General features: G+C 46.9%; 1 protein-coding gene across 1 annotated transcript in view; it reads left to right on the plus strand.

Moving 5' to 3' along the window:
* Nucleotides 1–22,018, plus strand: part of LOC311104902 (amyloid beta precursor protein binding family B member 2-like) — a gene marked incomplete at its 5' end in the record, with an annotated part of 39,507 nt that continues 17,489 nt past the window's right edge. Inside the window, 7 exons of the mRNA XM_084146874.1 lie at nucleotides 1–1,240; nucleotides 6,386–6,567; nucleotides 6,957–7,094; nucleotides 7,663–7,748; nucleotides 8,007–8,064; nucleotides 12,030–12,176; nucleotides 12,251–12,378. Coding sequence (XP_084003000.1) covers nucleotides 1–1,240; nucleotides 6,386–6,567; nucleotides 6,957–7,094; nucleotides 7,663–7,748; nucleotides 8,007–8,064; nucleotides 12,030–12,176; nucleotides 12,251–12,378 — 1,979 coding nt within the window. The remainder of the gene's footprint in view (nucleotides 1,241–6,385; nucleotides 6,568–6,956; nucleotides 7,095–7,662; nucleotides 7,749–8,006; nucleotides 8,065–12,029; nucleotides 12,177–12,250; nucleotides 12,379–22,018) is intronic.

Here is a 22,018-nt window from a genome sequence, read left to right on the forward strand (position 1 = left end):
ATGACATCCGTCCACACCCCCCCTCTCTCCCGCAGTGGCTCCTCCCCTTCCTCTGTCGGCCTGGCCAATCACAGCGGTCCCCCTGCCGCCCCTCCCACCTCCCTCAGCCTGCGCTCCTCCTACAACCAACTCCTGGGTCGTGATGTCATAAAGGAGTCCCCTACTGCCATGGAAACGGGGAGTTCTGCCACTTTACCAAAGAGTCGCCATAGATATGCCATGACCAGCGTACGCAGTGCCATGGGGCTGAGCGACACCCTCGCCCCTCCCACCCGAAACCAGCCCCCCACCGGTGGTAAGCGCCTCCCCACCAAGTCCTCTTCATCCTCTGCTCTCTACTCCTCCTCCTCTTCCTCATTCTTCTCCACCAACCCCAAGCTGGCGAAGAACGGTGCCAACCTGCAGAGGAAGGCTGAGACCCAGCAACAGGAGCAGAGTAAGACCAACACAGAGGTCAAAGAGCAGGATGACATCATCACTCCCATACACAGCACTGATTGGCTGGAGGGGGAGAAAGACAACTCCCAGGGCCCACCCCCATTCTGTCGGAGGACCAAGAGTTTTCTGGAGTTCCATGAGAAGGAAGAGGACCCTCCTAGGGTAGAAAACAAGAAAGAAGAACTTCCCAGCAAGGAAGGGGAGGAAGAGGATGAGAAGCACCCCTGCCCTGAGAAAGATCAGGTCAGCCCGGATAAAGAGAGAGAGAGACCTGAGGAGGAAAAACAGACCCCAAAACAGGAGGATTACATGGAGTGGCACCCTCTTCCTCTAACTGCTAATCAGTCTTTTCTACAGGGGGCCCAATCTCCCCCCATCTCCCCCCAAAACAACCTCAACTGGGCCCAAGAGAACAAGATTCAGAGTTTTCCCCCTCCCCAGGGCAGAAAGGAGGCCTTAAACCAGGGCCAGGGTCAACCACACGGGTTTGAGACGCCCCCCAAACCCTCCCGGAGCGCCCAGGCCCCCCCCCCCAGAGTGATCAAGGTGGAGCTGCACCCCAGCAATGAGAACCCGTACCTCCACCGCCCCCCCTCTTCACCCCCTAAGCAGCCCAGGGGGGAGGAGAATACCCCTCTCCTGCTCCAGACCCCCCCTGCATCCTTTGGCCCGGACCCAGAGAAAGGAGCTCCTAAACTGGGTACTCTGAGGACGAAGGTGGAGTCTCCCCTGGAGGATGAGGATTCCAGCTGGACCACCCTGTCCCAGGAGAGTCCCTCCCCTCAGACCCCACAGGAGATAGGTGAGACAATGATATGATATACCTTCTGGCTGGCTTTATGTCTGTTTGTCTGAGTGACTGGCTGGTTGTCTGTCTGTCTGTCTGTCTGTCTGTTGGTCTGTCTGGTGGGAGATATACTTTCTGTATGTCTGTCTGTATGTCTGCCTGTCGGTCTATCGTCCTGTCTGGTTGGAAATACAGTTGAAGTCTGAAGTTTACATACTCCTTAGCCAAATACATTTAAAACTCAGTTTTTCACAATTCCTGATATTTAATCCTAGTAAAAATTCCCTGTCTTAGGTCAGTTAGGATCACCACGTTATTTTAAGAATGTGAAATGTCAGAATAATAGTAGAGAGAATGATTTATTTAAGCTTTTATTTCTTTCATCACATTCCCAGTAGGTCAGAAGTTTACATACACTCAATTACTATTTGGTAGCATTGCCTTTAAATGGTTTAACTTGGGTCAAACGTTTCGGGTAGCCTTCCACAAGCTTCCCACAATAAGTTGGGTGAATTTTGGCCCATTCCTCCTAATGGAGCTGCTTCTGCCCACACATTTTCTATAGGATTGATGTCGGGGCTTTGTGATGGCCACTCCAATACCTTGACTTTGTTGTCCTTAAGCCATTTTGCTACAACTTTGGAAGTATGCTTAGGGTCATTGTCCATTTGGAAGACCCATTTGCGACCAAGCTTTAACTTCCTGACTGATGTCTTGAGATGTTGCTTCAATATATCCACATAATTTTCCTTCCTCATGATGCCATCTATTTTGTGAAGTGCACCAGTCCCTCCTGCAGCAAAGCACCCCCACAGCATGATGCTGCCACCTCCGTGCTTCACGGTTGGGATGGTGTTCTTCGGCTTGCAAGAATCCCCCCTTTTCCTCCAAACATAACGTTTCATCAGACCAGAGGACATTTCTCCAAAAAGTACGATCTTTGTCCCCATGTGCAGTTGCAAACCGTAGTCTGGCTTCTTTATGGCGGTTTTGGAGCAGTGGCTTCTTCCTTGCTGAGCGGCCTTTCAGGCTATGTCGATATAGGACTCGTTTTACTGTGGATATAGATACTTTTGTACCTGTTTCCTCCAGCATCTTCACAAGGTCCTTTGCTGTTGTTCTGGGATTGATTTGCACTTTTTGCACCAAAGTACGTTCATCTATAGGAGACAGAACATGTCTCCTTCCTGAGCGGTATGATGGCTGCGTGGTCCCATGGTGTTTATACTTGCGTACTATTGTTTGTACAGATGAACATGGTACCTTCAGGCGTTTGGAAATTGCTCCCAAGGATGAACCAGACTTACATTTACATTTTCGTCATTTAGCAGACGCTCTTATCCAGAACGACTTACAAATTGGTGCATTCACCTTATGCTAGCCAGTTTTTTTTTTTTTTGGGGGGGGGTAGAAGGATTACTTTATCCTTTTCAGGTATTCCTTAAAGAGGTGGGGTTTCAAGTGTCTCCGGAAGGTGGTGAGTGACTCCGCTGTCATGGCGTCGTGAGGGAGCTTGTTCCACCATTGGGTTGCCAGAGCAGTGAACAGTTTTGACTGGGCTGAGCGGGAACTGTGCTTCCGCAGAGGTAGGGGAGCCAGCAGGCCAGAGGTGGATGAACGTAGTGCCCTCGTTTGGGTATAGGGACTGATCAGAGCCTGAAGGTACGGAGGTGCCGTTCCCCTCACAGCTCCGTAGGCAAGCACCATGGTCTTGTAGCAGATGCGAGCTTCAACTGGAAGCCAGTGGAGTGTGCGGAGGAGAGGGGTGACTTGAGAGAACTTGGGAAGGTTGAACACCAGACGGGCTGCGGCGTTCTGGATGAGTTGTAGGGTTTTAATGGCACAGGCAGGGAGCCCAGCCAACAGCGAGTTGCAGTAATCCAGACGGGAGATGACAAGTGCCTGGATTAGGACCTGTGCCGCTTCCTGTGTAAGGCAGGGTCGTACTCTGCGAATGTCGTAGAGCATGAACCTACAGGATCGGGTCACCGCCTTGATGTTAGCGGAGAACGACAGGGTGTTGTCCAGGGTCACGCCATGGCTCTTTGCACTCTGGGAGGAGGACACAACGGAGTTGTCAACCGTGATGGCAAGATCATGGAACGGGCAGTCCTTCCCCCGGAGGAAGAGCAGCTCCGTCTTGCCGAGGTTCAGATTGAGGTGGTGATCCGTCATCCACACTGATATGTCTGCCAGACATGCAGAGATGCGATTCGCCACCTGGTTATCAGAAGGGGGAAAGGAGAAGTTTAATTGTGTGTCGTCTGCGTAGCAATGATAGGAGAGGCCATGTGAGGATATGACAGAGCCAAGTGACTTGGTGTATAGCGAGAATAGGAGAGGGCCTAGAACTGAGCCCTGAGGGACACCAGTGGTGAGAGCACGTGGCGCGGAGACAGATTCTCGCCACGCCACCTGGTAGGAGCGACCTGTCAGGAAGGACGCAATCCAAGAGTGAGCCGCGCCATAGATGCCCAACTCGGAGAGGGTGGAGAGGAGGATCTGATGGTTCACAGTATCAAAGGCAGCAGATCGGTCTAGAAGGACGAGAGCAGAGGAGAGAGAGTTAGCTTTAGCAGTGTGGAGAGCCTCCGTGACACAGAGAAGAGCAGTCTCAGTTGAATGACCAGTCTTGAAACCTGACTGGTTTGGATCAAGAAGGTCATTCTGAGAGAGATAGCAAGAGAGTTGGCTAAAGACGGCACGCTCAAGAGTTTTGGAGAGAAAAGAAAGAAGGGATACTGGTCTGTAGTGACATCGGAGGGATCGAGTGTAGGTTTTTCGAGAAGGGGTGCAACTCTCGCTCTCTTTAAGATGGAAGGGACATAGCCAGCGGTCAAGGATGAGTTGATGAGCGAGGTGAGGTAAGGGAGAAGGTCTCCGGAAATGGTCTGGAGAAGAGAGGAGGGGATAGGGTCAAGCGGGCAGGTTGTTGGGCGGCCGGCCGTCACAAGTCGCAAGATTTCATCTGGAGAGAGAGGAGAGAAAGAAGTCAAAGCATAGGGTAGGGCAGTGTGAGCAGGACCAGCGGTGTCATTTGACTTAACAAACGAGGATCGGATGTCGTCAACCTTCTTTTCAAAATGGTTGACGAAGTCATCCACAGAGACGGAGGGGGGGGGGGGGGGGGGGGATTCAGCAGGGAGGAGAATGTGGCAAAGAGCTTCCTAGGGTTAGAGGCAGATTCTTGGAATTTAGAGTGGTAGAAAGTGGCTTTAGCAGCAGAAACAGAGGAAGAAAATGTAGAGAGGAGGGAGTGAAAAGATGCCAGGTCTGCAGGGAGTCTAGTTTTCATCCATTTCCGCTCAGCTGCCCGGAGCTCTGTTCTGTGAGCTCGCAATGAGTCATCAAGCCACGGAGCTGGAGGGGAGGACCGGGCCGGCCGGGAGGATAGGGGACATAGAGAGTCAAAGGATGCAGAAAGGGAGGAGAGGAGGGTTGAGGAGGCAGAATCAGGAGATTGGAGGGAGCAGAGGGAAGAGATGATAGGATGGAAGAGGAGAGAGTAGCGGGAGAGAGAGAGCGAAGGTTGCGACGGCGCATTACCATCTGAGTAGGGGCAGAGTGAGTAGTGTTGGAGGAGAGCGAGAGATAAAAGGATACAAAGTAGTGGTCAGAGACTTGGAGGGGAGTTGCAGTGAGATTAGTAGAAGAACAGTATCTAGTAAAGATGAGGTCAAGCGTATTACCTGCCTTGTGAGTAGGGGGGGACGGTGAGAGGGTGAGGTCAAAAGAGGAGAGGAGTGGAAAGAAGGAGGCAGAGAGAAATGAGTCAAAGGTAGACGTAGGGAGGTTAAAGTCACCCAGAACTGTGAGGGGTGAGCCATCCTCAGGAAAGGAACTTATCAAGGCGTCAAGCTCATTGATGAACTCTCCAAGGGAACCTGGAGGGCGATAAATGATAAGGATGTTAAGCTTGAATGGGCTAGTGACTGTGACAGCATGGAATTCAAATGAGGAGATAGACAGATGGGTCAGGGGAGAAAGAGAGAATGTCCACTTGGGAGAGATGAGGATTCCTGTGCCACCACCCACGCTGACCAGATGCTCTCGGGGTATGCGAAAACACATGGTCAGACGAGGAGAGAGCAGTAGGAGTAGCAGTGTTTTCTGTGGTAATCCATGTTTCCGTCAGCGCTAAGAAGTCGAGGGACTGGAGGGTAGCATAGGCTGAGATGTACTCTGCCTTGTTGGCTGCAGAACGGCAGTTCCATAGGCTGCCGGAGACCTGGAACTCCACGTGGGTCATGCACAAAGTAGATGTCCTAAACGACTTGCCAAAACGATAGTTTGTTAACAAGAAATTAATGGAGTGGTTGAAAAACGAGTTTTAATGACTCCAACCCAAGTTTATGTAAACTTCTGACTTCAACTGTATACTGTTGAATAACACCTTATTCCCTATAGTGTACTGCTTTAGAGCCACAGAGCACTCTGGTCATATAGTATTGCCTGTAGGTATGCCCCTCTCTCTCTCTCTCTCTCTCTCTCTCTCTGTCTCTCTGTCTCTCTTTCTCAGGTTAGTCTCTCACTCTCTCACTCAGTCTCTCAATCTCGCTCTCTCTCGTTTTCTGTTAGAAGTCTTTTAGAACACTCAGTCTTGATTGAAAATGTAGCACGTCTCTCCTTGATGACTATGACTTCAGCGAAACTGCAGAATCCTTAATGACCCCTGTGAGCCACCGTACTCTGCAGGCATTGGAGGAAGAGAGGGAGAGAGATAGGATAGAAGGGGAGAGAAACCAAGAAGAAAGTTAAAAATAGGAGAGGAAGAGAGAGAGATAAAGAGAGAGAGAGGTAAAACAAAAATAGAGAGGGGAGACAGAGAGGCCTGTGTCCTCTGAGTGCTACTTCAGGAGTTGAGCCCAAGGGTTGCTATGACAACAGAACAGGATGACCATCTCAGAATTGACCTAGACCACTGTCTGTGTATCTGAGTGTCTGAGTTGTGTGTGTGCACTTTAGTATGTGTGTGTGTTTGTCTGTGTGTGTATTTCTGTGTGTGTATTTGCGTGTGTGCGTGTATTTGTGTGTGTGTGTCTAAGTCAGTCTCTCTACATACACGTATATCTGTGTCTGCATATGAGTGTGTGTTTATGTCAGTGTTTGTGTGTATGTGATCTGTGTGTAGTTAATGTGTGTTGTTGTGTGGTACATCAGATGTGTGGGTTGAGGGGGACCTTCCCCCAGGCTGGCGTGAGGTCACAGACCAATCAGAGATCTATTTCTGGCATGTCCCCACTGGCACCACCCAGTACAACCGCCCTGTCGCCACGACACACCTCGACCCACACCCTGGCTCACAGCAGGGCGACACAGTCACCCTGAGACCCCCCAGCGAGGTGAGGCCTGACACACACACATAATGTACACACACACACACACACACACTCAAAGGCTGTGTTTAGACAGGCAGTCCAATTCTGGTCTTTTTTTAACAAATTGGTCTTTTGACCAATCAGATCAGCTCTGAAAAAGATCTGATGTGAGAAAAATATCAGAATTGCGCTGCCTGTCTAAACGCAGCCAAACTCGCACACATGCACGCACACTCACACATACTCACGCACACTCACTCACACTCACACACACACTCACACACACACTCTGTGTACACTGAGTCCTGCCGCTAGAGTTCCTTTGATAATGTAATATCTCTCTCTCTCTCTCTCACTCTCTCGCTCTCTCTCGGTCGTTCTCTCTTCCCTCCGCTTTCTACCTCTCTCTGCAGCGTCCTAGCAGTTTGGTATCAGACAGTTCATTGGAGCCTGTGCCCTCTCCCTCCGGCTCCTCTCCCTCCTCCTCCACCCCTCCCTCTGATCTCCCTCTGCCTGACAGAGGCTTTGACAACACCAGCTACACTGTCAGTGTAAGACTACACACTACTAACGGCACCATGTACACAGGCTCAGAAACAACTGAAATCACATATGTGCACCTTAAAAATTTGGATATGTAAGAGATAGTAAAAATTATCAATATATATAAAATATGAAAGGGATGTGGTCCTCTGTAGCTGAATTGGTAGAGCATGGCGCTTGTAACGCCAGGGTAGTGGATTCGATCCCCGGGACCACCCATACGTAAAAATGTATGCACACATGACTGTAAGTCGCTTTGGATAAAAGCGTCTGCTAAATGTCATATTATTATTATTATTATTATTAGATATTAATGTATCTCTCTCTCTTTTCTTTCTCTCTCGCTCTCTTTCTCTCTCTCTCTCTTTCTCTCTCTCTCTCTTCTCTCTCTCTCTCTCTCTCTCTCTATCGCTCTCTCTCTCTCTCTCTCTCTCTCTCTCTTTTCTCTCTCTCTCTCTTTTCTCTCTCTCTCTCTCTCTCTATCGCTCTCTCTCTCTCTCTCTCTCTATCGCTCTCTATCTCTCTCTCGTTCTCTCTTCCCCCTCTCTCTTTCTCTTTGATCCCCTTTCTATCTAGGAGCTGAAGGACTACCCAGTCTATCCTGACCCCAGCCTGAAAGCTTTTGAAGGAGCTACTCTTCGTTACGCCTCACTGAGACTGCAGTAAGACGCACACAGACACACACCATAAAACACACAGACAGTCGATTAAGGCAGCCCTTAATGCATTCAGTTGTGCAACTGACTAGGTATCCCCCTTTCCCTTTCCCAGTATTCAACAACATTGCTTACCAGACATTCAGCATAGCCTGGATTTCTGATTAGCACATTCGTCACATTTCTCCTGACCATTTCTCATTATTATTCAGTCATTCACACACACTTTAATGTCTTTGCTCATGGTTATCTCTCCGTCTGTAGCCCTGCCCAGTTAGAGACAGTGGACCTCAACAGTGCCTACACTGACCCAGAGGGACAGGTGAGACCTCCTTAATCACTGATTTTACAAGGTTGGATAGAGGACAACAATGGAATACTAACCATGCTGTCACCTATCCAGAGGAAGGGGAGGGATGGAATGATGTAATGTGCTGTCCATTGAGATTCTGTAGCAGTACCACCTAGTGGTAGTTTAGTGAACTACTGCCTTGTACCAAGGCTCTGCTACTAAATGGCAGGTTTAAGTGCCCCCTGCTGGATAATTGGTTAATGTACATGCTCCCCAACAGAGGTGGTGGGGGGTGATGTCATAGCAAGGTTATTATAGTAAACTAAAACTGAAACTAAAACGAATCATGAAAAATATATTTAATAAACTGAAATAAAATAATTAAGAAATGTTTTAACTATACTGAAACTATTATCTTTGACTCCAAAATGACCTAAAATAAAATAAAAGTCATCATAAATTATGTTCAGTTTTTTTTTCTCATAGGGCAAAAATAAAATAAAAAATTCAAGCAGGTAAATGCTGCTCGGAGATGGCGATGTTTCAAATAGGCCTAGCTTGTGCATCACTATCACTAGCTACATAGTCTGTAGACAGATGGGTTGCCTCGCACAGTGTAACAATGTTTCAGCATACACATCTGTACAAGTACCTGCATCGCTTGGGACAGAGAGGAGGAGTTGGAACAAGGAAGACCGTACCTTATCTGGTGACGTCATTGCCTTATCCGGTAGTTGCCCTAGCAGAGGTGGAACTCAGTCGGGGTCTCAACTTACTGTTGAGAGTTAGAATAGTAGAATGCACAAGGTGCAATTTCGAAATGTGGTTTTGCATCAGCAGTTTTTCTCTTATGTCAGTCACTGACAGTAACTCAGTTAGTCCATGTCAGCTAACATGTTATAGATTTTTTAGGCCGGCTATGACTGCATGTGTGGGTATGGATGTGGGTACGAAGCAGACCCACGAGCCACTGCTGCCCTGGAACAAGCTCCCCCACGACACGCCAGGACAGCGGAGTCACTGACCACCTTCCGGAGACACTTCAAACCCTACCTCTTTAAGGAATACCTGGAATAGTATAGAAGTTATCCTTCCCCCCCCCCCCCCAAAAAAAAAAAGTCCCACTGGCTATCATAAGTTGAATGCACCAATTTGTAAGTCGCTCTGGATAAGAGCGTCTGCTAAATGACGTAAATGTAAATGATGAGTTCAGAATTTTTGTGGCCCCCATCAAAGTTGTCCATCCCTGCCCTAGCGTAAACATCCCCACTGGACACAAGGTTGTAGCTTGCTAGCTAGCAGGATGTAGAATGTGGAGGTTATTTTTTATGAGAGCATTTTGCTAGATTGTACATCTACATTCACTAAAACCACGGCGAAGGTTTTGGTTTCGAATGGCAACGTTCTTAGACTGTATGTCTCCCTACAGGCTACTGAAAGAGTTAGATTTTCAGGCTTTGCCCGCCTACCCGTGATTTGTTGGGAGTGTTGTCTGTCTGAAGAGGACCGATCCTTCCTGGAATTTTTTTTTTATGTCCAAGAGAATCTGAGATCCTCCCCAGACCTAGTGCTGTTTCTCTAGGTCTGGGATTCCATAGCCATCACTAGCTAACACCAGCCATCACCAGCCATCACTAGTCATCACTAGCTAACACTAGCCATCACTAGCCAACACTAGCCAACACTAGCTAACACTAGCTAACACTAGCCAACACTAGCTAACACTAGCCATCACTAGCCATCACTAGCTAACACTAGCTAATACTAGCCATCACTAGCCATCACTAGCCAACACTAGCTAACACTAGCCAACACTAGCTAACACTAGCTAACAGGAAATAGAACCTACAACACACATGGGTACTGGCCTCTCATATATAGGCTACTTTCTGTCCCTAATACTAAAACTAAAACTGAAACTAAATGATATAAAAACGAAATAGAAAGGTTTTTATCAAACTAAAACTGGATAAAAACTAGTAAATCAAGTAGGGAAAATAAGTGAAACTAAACTGAATTTTGAGAAAAACGAATAGAAATGAAAGCTAATATCAAAACAAAACAAAACTATAATAGCATCATAGTTTGATGAGGTTGTTGTTGTTGTTGATGTTGATACGGTTTCTGAGTGAGAATGACCAGAAGGTAAAGAGAGGGAGAAGAAAAAGAGGAGGAAGGATTTAGAGAGCAAACAGTTAGGCCTAATGTACCTGGAAACATTCAGATGGAGAACTGCTGTTGAACGTTTCACACGTTAACGGATAATGTGTTCATGTGTGTATGTCCATGCGTGTGTGTGTGCGGTGCATGAGTGCGTTCATGCTTGCTTGCTTGTATGCATTTCTGTGTGTTCATACACACCTGTTTGTGTGTCAGTCTGTGTGCATGTTTGTCCATGTGTGTGTGAGAGTGAGAACAAAAGCCTGGGGTCTGTCCCTAAAGAGAAGAAGAATACATTGTGGTGCTCTGTAGAGGGAGGGCTGGCTCTGGGCTTTCTATCTCTCTCTCTCTCTCTCTCTCTCTCTCACTCTCTCTGTCTCTCCCTCTCCCTCTGTCTCTGTGTCTCTCTCTCTCTCTCTCACTCTCTCACTCCCTCTCTCTCTCTGTCTCTGTCTCTGTCAAAGCCCTGGGATGCACTGAACCACAGCCTTTATATTTTATAAACTGTCGCTTGCGCATGCACCAAAAATGTTTAGGGGCCTAATCATAGAATTACATATAGAATCTCTATGAATTCAATAGGATCTCTGTGGGCCTAGTCGTAAACATTTGTCATATAACTTTCAACACAACCATTTGTCATTTAACTTTTAACACAACCAGTCATGATGTTTTCATCTGATTGTCAAACAATCACATAATAATAATAATAATAATATGCCATTTAGCAGACGCTTTTATCCAAAGCGACTTACAGTCATGTGTGCATACATTTTTACGTATGGGTGGTCCCGGGGATCGAACCCACTACCCTGGCGTTACAAGCACCATGCTCTACCAATTGAGCTACAGAGGACAACATCAAAGGGCTCTTTAACTAGGCTACCCACACGTTCAGCCACTCGCAACATATTTCCAGCCTTAAAACAGTGATGAATGGAAAGAGACATCTGTTACACCAAAAAAAAGTGTAATGACATTTGGCGATTGTCATTAGGCCAGAATGTATGCCTCCACTGCTGTCCTCGCGCATCTCGGGTGTCGGCCACTACTGTCCTCGCGCATCTCGGGTGTCGGCCACTGCTGTCCTCGCGCATCTCGGGTGTCGGCCACTACTGTCCTCCCGCATCTCGGGTGTCGGCCACTACTGTCCTCCCGCGTCTCGGTGTCGGCCACTGCTGTCCGTGCGCGTCTCGGTGTTGGCCACTGCTGTCCGCGCGCGTCGGTGTCGGCCACTGCTGTCCTCGCGCGTCTCGGGTGTCGGCCACTACTGTCCTCCCGCGTTTCGGTGTTGGCCACTACTGTCCTCCCGCGTTTCGGTTTTGGCCACTCATCTCTCTGCCTTGACAAAATGTATATGTTTTCATCTAACCACATCGCATTTTAGAGCGTAGGCTATACCACCCGTTTTCAAGTCCATTCGCTCATTTTTCATGCCTCGGACATGCTGTAATGATAAAAAAGTGTTTTTCTTGACATTTTGTTTTAATTATTGTGATAGCCTCATGTTTGACCGGTACTGCGTACCCCCACTATTTATTTTGCCGGGATGCCATACCAGACCATACCGCCTTACTTTCACCTCTTGAACGCACACCCATGGTATCTGCTGCATTATAGCCTACCACTGTTAAAAGGCCTCTCTTCACACATTTGACCAGAGATCTACAGATTCACTTACCAGACTGGACCGTTTTACTTTCACCCCTACTAATGAGTATAAGTGTGTTTATTAATCAGTGTGTGTGTGTGTGTGTGTGTGTGGGCGGGGGTACTGGCTAGGAGTCTGTATATATTATATTAAATGTATATGAATCCATCTATGTGTGTTGTAGTCGTTCCCGGTGCGTTCTCTGGGCTGGGTGGAGATGGCAGAGAGGGACCTGACAGAGGGAAGGAGCAGTGTGGCTGTCCACCACTGTATCAGACAGCTGTCCTACTGTAGGAGGGACATACAAGACTCCGCTGGGGTCTGGGGAGAGGTGAGGACACTGTGTGCGTGTGTGCGTGTGTGGGCGCATTGATTGATGTATTGACGTATTGATCGTCCCATCAGGGTAAGGGCATGCTGCTGGTGCTGCAGGACCGTGATCTGACCCTGGTTGACCCTGACGACCACAGCCTGCTCCACTCTCAGCCAATCAGCAGTATCCGTGTGTGGGGTGTTGGCCGAGACCACGACAGGTGAGGAGGACGGGAGGGGGGGTCTTATAAAGGGAGATACATCATACTCCTGTATTACAGCCGTATTACACCTAGTACCACACCTAGTGAATATCCTGTATTACAGCCGTATTACATCTAGTACCATGCCTAGTGAATATCCTTTATTACTGCCGTATTACACCTAGTAGCACACCTAGTGAATATCCTTTATTACAACCGTATTACACCTAGTACCACGCCTAGTGAATATCCTGTATTACAGCCTTATTACACCTGGTACCACACCTAGTGAAAATCCTATATTACAGCCGTATTACACCTAGTAGCACACCTAGTGAATATTCTGTATTACAGCCATATTAGACCTAGTACCATATTACAACCATATTACACCTAGTACCACACCTAGAGAATATTCTGTATTACAGCCGTATTACACCTAGTAGCACACCTAGTGAATATCCTGTATTACAGCCGTATTACACCTAGTAGCACACCTAGTGAATATTCTGTATTACAGCCATATTACACCTAGTACCACACCTAGTGAATATACTGTATTACAGATGTATTACACCTAGTAGCGCACCTAGTGAATATCCTGAATATCTGGCACACGTTAGGTCCCTTGATACCAATTGACCAACGTTTCCATGCCCAAAGAATTCAGGTTGTTCTGGAGGCAAAGGGGGGTCCGACTCGGAACTAGATAAGCTGGCCACTGAGTGTATTTGTATAGGATTGTGTGTATAGACATTATGGACAGCATATGAATAGAAAAGGTGTGTACAACAGTTATATAGGATGAACCTTGACTAGAATACAGTATATACATATGAAGTGAGTAAAACAGTATGTAAACATTATTAAAGTGACCCGTATTAAATGACTATGTACATAGGGCAGCAGTCTCTAAGGTGCAGGGTTGAGTACCTGGTGGTAACCAGCTTGTAACAGTGACTAAAGTTTAGGGCAGGGTACTGGGCGGAGGCTGGCTAGTGGTGACTATTTAACAGTCTGATGGCCTGGAGATAGAAACAGTTTTTCAGTCTCTCGGTCCCAGCTTTGATGCACCTGTACTTCTAGATAGTAGCGGGGTGAGCAAGCCGTGGCTCGGGTGACTGAGGTCCTTGATGACCTTCTTGGCCTTCATGTGACACCGGGTGCTGTAGATGTCCTGGAGGGCAGGCAGTGTGCCCCCAGTGATGCGTTGGGCTGACAGCACCTACTGAATATCCTGTAAAGCAGGGGGTTGTGGGAGTGTCTGGAGAGCATTGAGATAAATATTGCCTCTATGTTGCTATTGTGTAATACATACACCTCTATTCCAGCTATATTACACTTGTAATAGTTACTCCGAGGGTATGTTTTAAAGAGAATAAAAAACTGTACAAGGACAGAGTGTTTCCACCGACATGTATTGGCTGGTTTATCCACATTGGGGAGATGGGGACCTCTCCATCATTCTATGGTGTGACATGGTCTTAACCTGTCCATATTGAGCTGGTATTGTTGCTGACTCAGGCAGACTTGGTAATTGTGGTTGGACAGAGAAACCTGGTTCCTTCAATGATATTCACACCCCAGGGCTCAGTCTTGGTTAAGGTAGCGTTCTGTAGGAGTGTGCACATTTTGACCCTCCAGAGATATGTTGAAAGGTTTTGGTTCTGGTACGGTGGTTTTCTGTGGCTATGAATGTCTGGTTGTTTTATTAAGAAGCAGTAGTGGTACGGTATGTATTGATTCTTTGGATTAACTGTGTTGCATTTGCTGGACATTTGTCATGTGGAGAATGTGCAGTTGTGTTCCATGGGAAAAGTATATTTCTACATGCTAGCTTTTCTCACCTCTCTGTCTTTTCTCCTTTTCCACGCTCTTCTCTCTCTCCCTCCTTTCTCTCTCTCTCTCTCCCTCCTTTCTCTCTCTCTCTCTCCCTCCTTTCTCTCTCTCCCTCCCTCCTTTCTCTCTCTCTCTCTCTCTCTCTCTCTCTCTCTCTCTCTCTCCCTCCTTTCTCTCTCCCCCTCCTTTCTCTCTCTCCCTCTGTTCTCTCTCTCTCACGCCTTTCTCTCTCTCTCGCTCTCTTACCTTATACGTTCCCCCGCTCTCTCCACACCCCCTCTTTCGCCCCTCCCCCTCTCTCCCTCTGGGTTATCAAGCTTCCAGAGGCTGTCTGTAGGTAATGGGAAAAGTGTGTAGTAGAGGAGGGATGTGAGGGTCAGCCCTGGCAACCTCGCACCATGTCACCACTCTCCTATTTCTCTCCTTCCTCTCTACAACTCTGCCTTCCTTGCCATTCTCTCTGTCTGTCTCTCCCTCCATCTCTCTTCTTCCCCACATATATTGTATCTCTCCCTCCATCTCTCTTCTTCCCCACATCTATTGTATCTCTCCCTCCATATCTCTTCTTCCCCACATCTATTGTATCTCTCCCTCCATCTCTCTTCTTCCCCACATCTATTGTATCTCTCCCTCCATCTCTCTTCTTCCCCACATCTATTGTATCTCTCCCTCCATCTCTCTTCTTCCCCACATCTATTGTATCTCTCCCTCCATCTCTCTTCTTCCCCACATCTATTGTATCTCTCCCTCCATCTCTCTTCTTCCCCACATCTATTGTATCTCTCCCTCCATCTCTCCTCTTCCCCACATCTATTGTATCTCTCCCTCCATCTCTCTTCTTCCCCACATCTATTGTATCTCTCCCTCCATCTCGTTCTCTTCCTGTACATGATTACACCTGCTTTTGCTAAATCATAACACTATTCAATGCATCTACAAGTTTTGTTCATGATGCTTGTTTTTATGCCCTTGGTTGTATTCAATGCTATAGGAATGCATGGGAAATTAAAGTGGAGAAGGTATTCACTGCATATTATGCAAGCTGACATCTCTATATGGAGGAAACGTTTGTTACAACGTTCTCTGACTAGCATCGTCCTAGCATTTTCTCTGTGGATATGACTAAGTTATGCTGTTTTAATGTTATCTTTATGCTGCTTGGTGAGAGAGGGAGAGAGAGAGAATGGGGAAGGTGGGAGTGGAAAATGGAGTACACTGAGAGTGTATCTGTTATGCATGTAAGGGACAGAGTGCACTTTGCACAAATGCTCCCGTCACGCCACAGCTGCAGTACAGAGAGTGGTCACCAGAGTGCACTGTAAGCAAGGCTCTGCTGTATTTATCCTTCAGTTCTATTAAGCCAATGTGATGTGTCACTTCCAGGCAGACAGTCAATCAAGCAGCTCCAGCCGTCTCCTACACTAGCCGTGGCTGTGGAGCTGACGGTGTGAGGACTGTGATGTAGCTGTGTGTGTATGGAGTGTCTTGGCCAGAGCATGGGCAGGGGGAGAGAGAGAGAGAGAGAGAGAGGAGAGAGAGAGAGAGAGAGAGAGAGAGAGAGAGAGAGAGAGAGAGAGAGAGAGAGAGAGAGAGAGAGAGAGAGAGAGAGAGAGAGAGAGAGAGAGAGAGAGAGAGAGAGAGAGAGAGAGAGAGAGAGAGAGAGAGAGAGAGAGAGAGAGAGAGAGAGAGAGAGAGAGAGAGAGAGAGAGAGAGAGAGAGAGAGAGAGAGAGAGAGAGAGAGAGAGAGAGAGAGAGAGAGAGAGAGAGAGAGAGAGAGAGAGAGAGAGAGAGAGAGAGAGAGAGAGAGAGAGAGAGAGAGAGAGAGAGAGAGAGAGAGAGAGAGAGAGAGAGAGAGAGAGAGAGAGAGAGAGAGAGAGAGAGAGAGAGAGAGAGAGAGAGAGAGAGAGAGAGAGAGAGAGAGAGAGAGAGAGAACCCTGCTCTGAGGAAACTGGACTGGATTGGAATGGACCTCCCAGTGACTCTCCCTCTGTGTGTACGTGCGTGCATATGCTCTCCAAAAATGCTTTACAGCCACAGGAATATCCCCAGTTCTGTACTGAACGTTCTCTCACTCACTTCCCATCTCACTCTCTTTCTCTCTCCCCCCCCCCCCCCCCCTTTCTCTGATTCAATATGAACGAGCCCCCGTCTCTGAAAGGGGGGTTAGATGGTCGATGAAGTCATGGGTCTATATCTGGAGCACTCAGCAAGTCTCTGCGTGTGCACGTACATGTGCATGTATGTATGTGTCTGCACATGACGTGGGTCTGAATTGATGAAGTCATAGGTCTCTGTGTGGGGTTGTGTGTCTCTGGCCCTATCTCCATCTCTCCGGGGTCTATTTCTACCCTTTGTTTCTAGCGCTCCTCCACTCTCTCGCTATTGGCTACAGCTCTCTCCCTCTTCCTCTCTATCGCTCTTATTTTGTCACCCCGTCTCTGACTTTGTGGGTGTGAGAGTGTGTGTGGTGTGTCTACTGCAGTGAGAGAGAAAGTGAAAGGGTGGAAGACCAGGAGGCAACAAAAAAAAGAGTGGTGAAAGAGTAACGGAAAGAGATTGGGATACAGCAGAAGGAGAGCAAGTCCTAGAGCTTGAAAGCCAGCGAGAGAGAGATGGATAGCGAATGAGCGAGGGAGAAAGGGAGGGAGAGAAGGCATGCTTCACCGACAGTGAAAGACAGAGTAAGACCTTGCAGAGGACTCTCCCATCAAGCGTGCGTGAAAGAGAGAGAGAGAGAGAGAAGCAGAGGTAGGGGGAGGGAGTGGAGAAGGAACAGAGAAAAGGAAAGAGAGTGGAGGACAAGTAGTGGAACGACAGCGGCAGGCAGTAAAAGCACAAGCCAAACCCTGCTTACCCCTGGGTGCCATGGTGAAACGGCTGTAGCAATGTCACCGAAGCGATGAAGCTAACGACCCAGGGAACTACTCAGCGATAACAGGGAGGATGTCTGACGCTGTGAGTACCTCCTATGTCTCTGTCCCTCTATCTCTCTCTCTCTTCTTCTCTCCATCTATCCCTCCCCATCTCTCTCTCTTCTTCTCTGCTTTCTCTCTATACATCTGTCATTGATTATTTTTGTCCTGTTCTGTTCTACAACTGATTTCTATGACTCTACACCTCTAGTGTGTTCATGTCCCCTTTCCCTATTCCTCTCTCCTCTCCCGCTCTCTCTCTTTTCTTTCTCTCTCTCTCTCTCTCTCTCTCTCTCTCTCTCTCTCTCTCTCTCTCTCTCTCTCTCTCTATCTTCCTCTCGCTCTCTCTCTCTCTCTTTCTCTCTCTCTCTCTCTCCCACTCTCTCCCACCACTCAATTCAATTTTCATTTTCAATTTAAGGGCTTTATTGGCATGGGAAACGTATGTTAACATTGCCAAAGCAAGTGAAGTAGATTGTAAACAAAAGTGAAATGAACAATAAAAATGAACAGTAATCATTACACTCAAAAGTTCCAAAAGAATAAAGACATTTCAAATGTCATATTATGTATATATACAGTGTCTCTCTCTCTCTCTCTCTCTCTCTCTCTCTCTCTCTCTCTCTCTCTCTCTCTCTCTCTCTCTCTCTCTCTCTCTTCCTCTCTGGTTTAGCGGCTGTAGCTGTGAGGTAACTGTGTTGGATGCTGGTTTAGCGGCTGTAGTTGTGAGGTGACTGTGTTGGATGCTGGTTTAGCGGCTGTAGTTGTGAGGTGACTGTGTCGGATGCTGGTTTAGCGGCTGTAGTTGTGAGGTGACTGTGTCGGATGCTGGTTTAGCGGCTGTAGTTGTGAGGTGACTGTGTTGGATGCTGGTTTAGCGGCTGTAGTTGTGAGGTGACTGTGTTGGATGCTGGTTTAGCGGCTGTAGCTGTGAGGTAACTGTGTTGGATGCTGGTTTAGCGGCTGTAGCTGTGAGGTGACTGTGTTGGATGCTGGTTTAGCGGCTGTAGCTGTGAGGTGACTGTTGGATGCTGGTTTAGCGGCTGTAGTTGTGAGGTGACTGTGTTGGATGCTGGTTTAGCGGCTGTAGTTGTGAGGTGACTGTCAGATGCTGGTTTAGCGGCTGTAGTTGTGAGGTGACTGTGTCGGATGCTGGTTTAGCGGCTGTAGTTGTGAGGTGACTGTGTCGGATGCTGGTTTAGCGGCTGTAGCTGTGAGGTTACTGTGTTGGATGCTGGTCTAGCGGCTGTAGCTGTGAGGTTACTGTGTTGGATGCTGGTCTAGCGGCTGTAGCTGTGAGGTGACTGTGTTGGATGCTGGTCTAGCGGCTGTAGCTGTGAGGTGACTGTTGGATGCTGGTTTAGCGGCTGTAGTTGTGAGGTGACTGTGTTGGATGCTGGTTTAGCGGCTGTAGTTGTGAGGTGACTGTCAGATGCTGGTTTAGCGGCTGTAGTTGTGAGGTGACTGTGTCGGATGCTGGTTTAGCGGCTGTAGTTGTGAGGTGACTGTGTCGGATGCTGGTTTAGCGGCTGTAGCTGTGAGGTTACTGTGTTGGATGCTGGTCTAGCGGCTGTAGCTGTGAGGTTACTGTGTTGGATGCTGGTCTAGCGGCTGTAGCTGTGAGGTTACTGTGTTGGATGCTGGTCTAGCGGCTGTAGCTGTGAGGTGACTGTGTTGGATGCTGGTCTAGCGGCTGTAGCTGTGAGGTGACTGTGTTGGATGCTGGTCTAGCGGCTGTAGTTGTGAGGTGACTGTGTTGGATGCTGGTCTAGCGGCTGTAGTTGTGAGGTGACTGTGTTGGATGCTGGCTGTGCCTGCTAGCCTGGGGATGTAGAGACAGAACAGGAGGAGGCTCTGAAATGAAAGGGTAGAGGGGAATGAAACATGACAAAATGAATGAAAGGGGTGATGTAAGCAACAGAATGGATGAGAGAGAAAGGATTATGAAGAAATATGCTGGATGCTTTGAGAGGTTTTTACAGTCTGCATTCTCTTTGGGTATTTAGTAGAGATAAGGGTGTGTGTCTGTGTGTGTGTGTGTGTTCGTGTGTTTTGCAGAACGGGGTGTGTGAAGTGTGTTTTCAGAACGGGGTGTGTGAAGTGTGTTTTCAGAACGGGGTGTGTTCGTGTGTTTTCAGAACGGGGTGTGTTCGTGTGTTTTCAGAACGGGGTGTGTTCGTGTGTTTTCAGAACGGGGTGTGTTCGTGTGTTTTGCAGAACAGGGTGTGTTCGTGTGTTTTGCAGAACGGGGTGTGTTCGTGTGTTTTCAGAACGGGGTGTGTGAAGTGTGTTTTGCAGAACGGGGTGTGTGAAGTGTGTTTTGCAGAACGGGGTGTGTGAAGTGTGTTTTCAGAACGGGGTGTGTGAAGTGTGTTTTGCTGGGTGCTTTACTGTACCACGTGTGTTCTAAAAGGAGTGGAGGAGGAAGAGAGAGAACACGCTGCTCTCTTTCCCTCCCTTTCTCTTTCTGTCTCTCTCTCAAAATGAGGGGGGAGAAAGGAAATGGAGGAAAGGAAAGATTGGGAGAGAGGAGAGGAAGGGTTTGTGACATCAGAAGGGTTTGTGACATCTCAGTGTATGATGTGTGGAATGAAACAGCAGAGGTAAAAAAACAAACCGATTTGATAAATTATGTCATCCTCTGAATATACGCAATGTTTACATTACGACTGACCCCATTTAGTCGACTGGTTGATTGTTTGGTCGAGCAGTTGCAATTTTTTCATTTTTTTTCATGGTGCACAAGACACCTGTCTGATTCACGCCTGTCTCCATTGCGGAGGCCACAGGGATGGCACAGTCCATCACTCTAAGACGTGATGCTGAAATTGTATATGGTTATATTAATTAAAAAGAATGGTGCAACACTAATAAATCTAATATTATTTTATAATAAAATGTGCTTTCTCCCGCGTTGGATACGGTCTCTGAAACATAATCTTCAATGTGCCGTATAATTGCTGCCTTTCCCTATGTTGCTATGTGCATAATAGCAAAGTTAACCAGCATATTGGGATTGAGAACAATGCGGCGGAGGCAGCAGCAGAGATGAGGAAACAGCCCTTGCCTTAGCCTAATTGTCTAAGAAAATTGAGGAGAGAGGAAACCCCAACTTAATTAGGTCTATAATCAATAGCTTAACTGTTAAATGAGCCTGGCTTTATAAATCATCCAGATATATCTGCAGAAATAAGACAGATCTTGCTTCTGTTGCCTGTTTGAGTGTTTGTTTAATAGCCTACTGATTCCGTGAGCACCAAGCCTCATAAAACGGCAAAATGTCAGATAAAGCAATTTCACAGATTTGGCTGTTTTTAATCTTTGCTATGCTGTAATAATGGCTTTACAATTTGTTTTCGTTAGAACAGACTGGTATTACTTTTAATTAATTTAGTGTTGTTTACACTGTTCCAAACTGGCAGAAAAATAATATTGTAATCTAACAGCACCTGTTTGTCACACATAATCCTATACCCTCTTTTTTCTAGATCTCCTTCTTATTGTTATTATTACAATTATTATTATGATCATTATAATAATAAGTAATGTCGTTATCATTAGTAGGCTTTATATATTATAATTTTTCGTTAGAACAGACTCTCTGGTACACTTATTTATTTAGTGTTGTTTACACTGTTCCAAATGGTTAAAAAAAAAATAATAATATTGTAATCTAAAAGCAACTGTTTGGCACACATAATACTCACGCAACGCTTGCTCCTATACCCTCCTTTTTCTTGATCTCCAATAGTTTCCACAACTAAGTCAAATGTCTTCCACAGATCTGACTTTCCCTTTCCCTCCTGAGCAACCAGTAAACATTCGCCCGTTTCAAGTTTATTTTTCATGCCCTCAACATCCATTTTGCTGTCACGTGTTACTGTGTCCGGAGTTTGTTCTAACCAATGTATTGATGTGATTATGATAGGCTATAGGTCAGGCCCTATTAGTCACATGCACGCGATGCTTACATGTTTCACTTAAAGAGAGCAAGGGTTGAGGGAATAGGGAAGGTTTTTCCTTAAAACATTTGGGATTTCGGTAACAGAACTTTTCAGTCAGAAACAAGTAAAAAACTAAATGACTGAAATGATGTTGCAGCTTCAGCACGGACAGCGTAATAAACACTTGCTGTGCTATGGTGCCTTTTCGCTGCAGTAGGGAGGAGAGTGAGACAACGTGCGCCAGTCATATAGGCACTCACTGTCATTTTTTTTAACACAGTGTGACCATCGGGCTCTTTCTTGAATAATTTGTGTGTGTTAATTATTTAATCAAACAGTGTGCTTAAAGCATCAGACAAGCTCGGTGCATATGTAGTTGATTCTATTCAAACACATAGGGTGTGTCTGTCTATATATGGAAAAATACGGTCAACCAATCTTTTTTTTTAGTCGGGGACAGCCATAGTTCACGTTTGCATGAATGTCTATGTAACAAGCCATAACGCTGTTTACCTCTGTTTCTAATGACTGATCAGCTTGTTTGCTGGCCCCTTGAACACAAGTCATTCATATTCATTAAGAGGCAGCAGAGCAGAGGAACCTACATGTATCTCTTGTTTATTCCTCCCCTCCCCCTGTTGACCTTCTGTGGACAGGTTTGGCATGAAGAAAAGGAGGAGGAGAGGAAGGAGGCATTAGTTGTAAATGTGTCTCCACCACACATCATTCATCTTTTACTATATACAAGTCCTACTCCTTTCCTCAAGAGATACATCATTTTGTGTTTGTGTGTATTTGTATGTACTGGTGTGTGTGTGTATGTACTGGTGGGTGTGTATTTGTATGTACTGGTGGGTGTGTATTTGTATGCACTGACGGGTGTGTATTTGTATGTACTGGTGTGTGTATGTTCAGTATGTGTGTGTGTGTATGTACTGGTAGGTGTGTATTTGTATGTACTG

The sequence above is a fragment of the Coregonus lavaretus genome (assembly GCF_964263955.1).
Source record: "Coregonus lavaretus genome assembly, chromosome: 29".
Classification (NCBI taxonomy): domain Eukaryota; kingdom Metazoa; phylum Chordata; class Actinopteri; order Salmoniformes; family Salmonidae; genus Coregonus; species Coregonus lavaretus.